This window comes from Ixodes scapularis, unplaced genomic scaffold, assembly GCF_016920785.2.
Source record: "Ixodes scapularis isolate PalLabHiFi unplaced genomic scaffold, ASM1692078v2 PGA_scaffold10__122_contigs__length_95168666, whole genome shotgun sequence".
NCBI classification, from domain to species: domain Eukaryota; kingdom Metazoa; phylum Arthropoda; class Arachnida; order Ixodida; family Ixodidae; genus Ixodes; species Ixodes scapularis.
The window spans coordinates 59,967,737-59,974,962 of record NW_024609836.1 but is presented as its reverse complement, the minus strand read 5'-3'; the positions used below and the strand labels follow the sequence as shown (position 1 = coordinate 59,974,962).

Genomic DNA, 7,226 nt, shown 5'->3' with positions numbered 1-7,226 from the left:
GCAAGTTGAAGCAGACAGCAACCAGTCGAAAATTGACTTCCGGTAATGCATTTCTATGGGGAAAAAAAAAAACGGTGCAAAAACGGCTTCGCACGTGTATTTATGTGCACTGTCGGACACTCTCAGCGCGAACACAACGTCGGCGCTTTCTAGCATCGGGGATATACGTGCCAAACGAACGAAGGTATCTGGAAATTAAGGGAGACGGCCAAACATACTGTCGAACCCGGTTATATCACACCCGTATTTCGAATTATTGTTTATATGAAACAGTCCAAACATCCCCTAGAAAATTGCATTGTTTTTCTGTATCGAATGCCCATAACTCCCATGGAGGGGACACTCGATGTAGCGAACCAAGGCCGTTCTTCGCTTCTCCCTATAGGTCGGATTGCGCAGGCCGGGAGCACACAGCTCGGGTTGCAAGGCTGGCAGACCGCCAACCCAGCATACGCGCACGCGGGGATGCGATGCGCAGCGAAAAAGCAATTGTATAAAAAATAAAAAAAGCAACCAATAAAAACAAAAGAAGTGGAGGATGGCAAAAGCAAGGGGAAGGGCACCTGCGCGCGTGGGGAGGGCAGGGAGTGCCCGCTGTTGGAACGGTCGCGTGCGCTCATTTTCCCAAACACCGCTGTCACTGTGCGACCTCCTTAGCCCCAAAATAAAAAAAAAAAAAAAGATTTTGTTAGGTGGAGTGTTTTGACAACAAGGGTTGAGCAATCGCACTTTGAACGCCTTATGTTTGTTTACCCTTTCCTTTCCCCGTTATTGCTCCCGTTTCCGGCTTGAGCGGCGTCGCCTTCAGGTCTCGACACCCCCCCCCCCCCCCCGAGGTCACATGACCAGACCTGGGGGGGTCACGTAAACCTCAGTTTACCTTTTTTTATACTTTATTCGCTATCAATTTTACTAACCACTTCGTTCTGTTTTCTTTTTAAATCTAATAAAAGTTACTCGCTATCATCAAAACTGTATTGTGTTGTTATTTTATTTTATGACATGCTTTTTAGAGAGTGACAGCATCTGGCGACATGGTGTCCGCCCATCTTGACCTAAAACAAAGTTCTGTGTCACTCAGGGAATTTCACAAAAGTACTCAGAGGAAACCTGAAAAACTCAGGGAATTTGAAAATGCCAACTTGGTAGACACATTGAATAACTCTATGGCAGATCACTACCTCAAACTTTCGTTAATGCGGGACTGTTTTTTAAAACTCTTTGCTGTTGAGAGGGTGCAAATGCATTGAACCCTATGGACGTTCGCTGGGGCCCGCCAGATTTCTTCGTTGCCGCGAGAATTTCGTTCTTGAAAGGTTCAACTGTATTAGCAAAATACGAATCTAAATTAATTTATCCCACCCAAAATAAATTCCATGGCTCCTTTTTAAACACTGTGATTTTATCCAAGCCTCGGGTAAAAACAGTTTAGCTTTCTCGGCTCCCGATTGGACGCGTCGCAGGTTTCTGCCGGGCAAGCTTTGTCAACTAACGTCCCAACTCTTTAGCCCCGCACGGATGGTGAGAGATATCTCGCGGTGGCTGATGTTCGTTCTGAACCTTTCTTTATCCACCGGTGTATTTGGACGTCTGTACGGCAACAAAATGACTGAAAACTTGCAAGTTAAGCACAGGTTGTGGATTGCTTGCTTTATAGAATAGCAGACACACAATTCAAGCTCGTGTCCGATTTTGTTGCTCGTGGGACGTCATTTTTTTAGCAGAAAGTTCACTTTTTCTGCAGTTCTACTGTCCCGCATGGTGGACAAACCAGTCATCTGCTCTTGTTCCCTGCCTAAGTGATGCATGACGGGAGTGCATTCAGGTACACACTTAATTCTCAGGGTGCAGCGAGCGCATGCACGTGTGGAGTGCCGGCGGCGAAACAAACTCACTTCATGTTGCGAGTGGGTGCGCATACGCACGAGTGCAGCGAAACAAACTCGCTATTAGTTTTCACATGTGGTCATGCACTGTGCACGAGCATGTAGCTTCGTCTTGCATCTTGTTCGCATGCAGAAGTTGCTTCGACGGCGTAGCAGAAATTACACTAGCCTTGACAATAAAGAACAAAGAGGCTTACGCCGAGCCTAGACACTGGTGCAAAAGACGGCCGAGCCAGAAAACCTAAGCCGAGTCGCCACAAAATTATGTTTCGAAATGGCTGAATTGGCAAGACTGAACCGCCACCAAACATGTTCTGTTGTAGAACACAAAAGTACATCCCCTGACACGAGCGTCCAAAATATACTTACAATGGCTAGCGACGCCTCATAAAGGTCATGCAGTGACCCTCTGCTTGGCCGGTTAAGCCACACGCAGTGCCGTGCAGAGTACAGGACGACGCCCGTGAGCCAGCCGGTGCGGTGACTCCGGGCCTGCCCGTAGTGTTCCGCTGCTACCTTGGACAAGGCGAAAGCGAGCTCATCGATGCCATGATCCCCGGGACCTGTGGTGTATAACTATTGTGATTAAAAGTCTTACAGTCGCCGACCAATGTCACTTAGTCAAATGAAAATGAAAGAAGCGAGATGTCTTCTTCCACATTTTGCTGTTCTCTATTTTTGTTCCTTTTACATCTCTAGTTGTAAGATCAATGTTGACCAAGTTCTTTTTTGTTATCAACTTGTTCGCATTAAAATCTAAAATTTTACAACAGGGTAGAGTTGTAAAACCAAGAGGGGCTACCCAACACACGCATGCAGCCCCCCCACCCCACTTCATGGGGGTTGTCCTACGCAAGTATGTAGCTGCACTGTAGAGAAGCATGATACACATGATCTACACGGACTTTTAGCTGCATTCTTCCATGAATCTAATGTCCGCCTGGCCGTATAACTTATAACTGTCATAACTTTCACTTTTTCTTTGAAATCTGTAAATGTTAAAAAAGAAAACCTGTATAACCATAGCTAAAAAAAAATCTGACACTTGAATTGCTAAAAACAGTTTGGGGACTTCCAAGAGCGATTATTGCATAAAACAGCTTGTCAATGGTCAGAGTCTAGCAAAGCTCAACCACCACCAGCATGGCACTGCCAACAGCGCTGATGTCACTTGCATGATACATCCACATGCCGTGCCAATCATACATGGAACGCATGAAAGCATGGCGGGCAGTCCATGCAGCGTTGACTGTTGGTGGCTGCGGAAGCTCGGCGCAGACACAGAAGCACCAAAGGCGGAGGATGGCACATGTTTTCTGTTGCAGCAATGTCCTTTTGCTCGGCACACCGCCAAAAAACATTTCGGATTGGCGTTCAACATTTCTAATAATAATCGTCTTATCTGTATGTACTTGGCCGAAAGAACCGTGAGGACATTGAGAAAATCGTGTTCCGCAGTCAATTTACCTGCCCTTCGTAGTACACTATGTACTGGCGCGTGACGTTGCTCTGTGTTCCTAGTATTATATTTCTCTTTTTTAGATGGCTGCAAAAGACGAGGACAAAGACATTACAGCAGCACTGCCAATAGTTTCTCCATGTTGAGTGCTGAATTCCTGTGAAGCAGGATACGTTTCTCAAACCTTGCTGGCGCCATGGCCACAAAACGAACAAGTGATATCAATGCATGCCTTTTATATGGTCGGTGACAACTCAAGAAGGTAGGGGAAAAAAAAGGAAGGTGGGAGAGGACGAGATGGATGCAACGCCGGCGAAGGGAGAGGGTTTGACCAGCATTGTGCCCGCTTCCTGCTCTCCCACCTTCTTTTCCCTGACCCTACCTCCTTAACCTGCAACATAGTTCAAATCAAACTGCAAAATTTCTTCGAGGCTCGAGAGTGAAAGCAGCTTGTCAGGATGTATTTTGTGTGAATACCATTTAGCTGAAGCACATTGTTTTTCTGGACTCAAGGTACGTGGCTAAAAAGTCAATGCCAGGGATCTTTGTGAGAAAAAGAACACTTAAAAGATATCCTCGGCCGCAGTTGGCTCTTTGAGTCACATATTTGACGATAGGTATTGTTAACACATATTTATGTGAACACCAGGATGCTGTTTTGATGGTAACATACTAAATGGTGATAAAAACAAAAAAAAAAAAACAAAGCTGGGAGTAGAAGCACATTATCTACCTTTCCCTACCAAAGAACAATGAAACGATTAGTCACCTGCTCAGGACTTTGATCGTCTGCTTAGTTGTGGGCGACGCCTCTGCGAGCATCAACGACAGCCCCCATTCTAGCGTGCAGAGAGCCATACAGTGCTTCTGTAAAGGATGCCTTCACCATCAGACTTTTAACAGAGCGGTCACTCCTTTTTTTTTCTGCGCACCGAACGAAAGGACGGTACAGTAGCAGACGACGCCAGCGTGCACGGCTGCTGGTGTCACTGCGTGTGCTCCAAGCTTCCGCGGGTGCTTGCGGTCCTTGCTGCATGGAGCACTGGCTACGCACTCGCGTGCTCCCTTCAAGATTGGACTGCTCAGTGCACCGCTAGGAAAAGCAGTACAAAACATACCGCGACGATGCATCAGGGGCATGCACTGGTCCCCTGAAGTGTGCTTCGAACCATGTGCAGTGCAGGGTGCAGCACAGCATCCGCGTGAGTCAGCCGTGGCAGTGATTCGGGGCTCGTAGTGTTCTGCGGCTGCCTTGAAAAAGTGAGGGCCAGCTCTTCGCACCTCCTCTGAAAAATGTTTTACAACAGAGAGGTCAGTTATCTCCCTGCCTCTCATTGCCTTTCTGCTGTCCTGTCCTTTGTTCGAGAGCAATCGCTGCTATATTGTGTCTCAGCACGATCACCTTAGTCATACAAAGGAACGTGCAGATAAAGATCATTATTATTAAAGCACGTTTTACCTTCACATTCAAACTTCGGGCCTCCTGCTTTCTCCTCGCGTGTGGCGGCAAGCGTCTGTTGAGGCTACCATGCTTCGAGACGATCCTCGCGTGGTTCAGACCTGCGTTAGATTTTCTTTTTTTTTTTAATTACGCCCTGGCAGCTCGCTTAACCCTTTGGAGTCATGTGTCGGGTGACCCCCGACAAAAAAATATTCAGGTTCTGGTCAAATGTCGGGGCTCCCCCGACAGGCCCATTTCTCCTTTGCGGTCAGGTGTCGGGCGCGCCCCGACAATTTCAACTTGCGCCATCTGTCATCGGGAATGTAAACTAGACTTCTTCGCCCTTCGAAAGGTGCTGCAAGTGACGCTACACATTTTTTTTTTTTTTTTGCGAAATGCGCGGGCGGGAATGTTGCGCGCCCTTTTACGAGTTCATCATGGCAGCCTTTACTCTGTCCGCATTTTACGGAAAGGCTTGTGACTCAAGTGACAGTGAATGTGATTTTAGTGGAGAAGACACCTATGATGTAAAGGAGGCCTCTGAGATAGTCTCTGATGAGTCCTCAGAGAGTGATGGTGACAGCACCGAGAGTGATGAGGAGACATGCGCCGCCGCCACCGCGCATGCCTACTTTTTTGGTTGCTGGAAGTGGGAGTAGTCAACAGCTACCATCCACTTCTGCCTCGAAAAACTCAGCCAAGGCGAGCAAGCACCGCAGCACCTCACGTTTTGGAAGGCATTGATAAAGGACCTTGTTGGAAATGTCCGCAACCAGCCAAAGAAACGGGGGCGCTCTTCTGATGGAGACTGTGAAGAGAGACTGAGTGGAAAGAACCACTTTATTTATAAACTCGATGGAAGCAAAAACAAGGACTGCGCCATCTGCAAGAACAGAAAAACCAAGGGGCAACGGCGCGAAACAGTGTTCTACTGCAAAACCTGCACTTGTCAACCTGGCCTGCACCCTGGCGCTTGCTTTGAAAAGTACCACACGCTGCGCAAGTGCCGCTAGCATTTCAAGAACTGAAAGCACCCAGGAAAATGCAGAGTTATTTTCAATTGAACATATTACTATATTAAAATAAAAACGTTAAATTTCAAGTCACTTGTTGCTTCACTTTTGCATAAACTAATTCTGACCTGAGGGGCCGACAAGGGGAAAACTCACATGACCCCAAAAGGTTAAGCGCCTCTCGGCGTGTTCCCGCGCAGACAGTGACAGGCGAAGCATCAGATTCTACGCTTGCTTCGTTGGGCCTTCCTGTCTCGTTGAAAAACTGGATCGAAGTCTGTGTCGATGGCATGCAATCATTGCTATAGCGACTTATTGAGCACTTGCGGTCATACGGAAGCTTCCAAAATTGTGAGCGCGCTCCTAAGCCTTTGCGGAGGGCTCTGCTAGCCGTCACGTCCGCATGTTCTACCGAACGATTTCGGGCGAGCGGTTGGTAAAGGCAGCTCAAGAAACAAATCGACACGTTGAGCGCACGAAACCCAATTCAAATCCGCTTGGATGGCATCAGCATTCAGCACCGACCGACCATTCCCGCCATTTCTGGTAGCGCCTTTGTTCCCGGACGCACCGGACTAAATTATGTCAAACGACTCCAAACGGAACTGAAGCACTAAAGTGCGGTGAACACTCACCTTTATGAATACCTCCTGTTCTTGGTGTTCTTGGAGATGTACGAGAGGTATTTGGCGGCTCTGGCGGTTCGCGATCGACGCCGGCACTCATCCGGCGAAGCTGAGTGCATACATTGTTTTTGTTGTCAACGGCTGCCACTGCGCACGGTCAACCTCGTTCCACTAGAGAACTTGAGCTGCTTCAGCTGGTTATCGACGGTTAATACGTCGCCACTTAACACCTGAACGTAGAACGAAAACAAAAACATTGCCCCCGCGGCCAAGGGCGCCAAGGCGGAACAGAACGGAACCGTACCAGCCAAAATTAAAAAATCAAGCAAGGAAAAAAAAAAAAAAAAAAAAGTAAGTACAAACAAAAACAAGAAAAGTACTTTTTTATATATTTTTACTTTAAAACGTCATCTAAAAATCAACAAAATAACAAAACCGGAAGTGACGTCATTTTTTTTCAGCCAATCAGCGTTTCCAGTTTTACTGCTCCGAAACGCTTGTGTCGGAAGGACTATGGTGCCTGGAACGCGTCTCCGACTGGTGTGTTTACCGCGGCCAAAAAAGTGGTCCCTCGATTTCCGCCTGATGACGTCATAGAAGTGTCATGCTGTCGCCGGTTGCGACCCTGGCGGTGTCCCAATAGTTGTGGTAAGTACGGCAGACGCCTGTTCTGCTGCAGGTCGCTTTCCATTGTGACAGTTCACGGAAGTTAGGACAGCCGGAAGTTGGGACGCCTAAAGCGGATGGATGGATGGATGGATGAATACGGCTGAGCCCTTTGGATCGGGCGGTAGCTTACGC

General features: G+C 47.7%; 1 protein-coding gene across 4 annotated transcripts; it reads right to left on the bottom strand.

Annotated features, from left to right (window-relative positions):
• Positions 1 to 669: 669 nt before the first annotated feature.
• LOC120841740 lies at positions 670 to 6,723 on the bottom strand. 4 transcript variants are annotated; one of them, XR_005798380.2, is made up of 4 exons: positions 6,435 to 6,720; positions 4,805 to 4,905; positions 4,464 to 4,631; positions 670 to 2,449 (listed from the first exon to the last, which is right to left on the bottom strand). XR_005798380.2 is itself a non-coding variant. In XM_040212709.3 (4 exons), exons 1-4 carry the CDS (start codon positions 6,523 to 6,525, stop codon positions 2,091 to 2,093), a joined length of 726 nt encoding a protein of 241 aa, XP_040068643.1. In that variant the 5' UTR covers positions 6,526 to 6,723; the 3' UTR covers positions 670 to 2,090. The 4 variants fall into 4 exon arrangements, 1 of the variants encoding a protein (XP_040068643.1); XR_005715805.3 differs by having other exon boundaries at positions 670 to 4,212; positions 6,435 to 6,719; XM_040212709.3 differs by having other exon boundaries at positions 4,464 to 4,638; positions 6,435 to 6,723.
• Between the last annotated feature and the right edge of the window lie 503 nt (positions 6,724 to 7,226).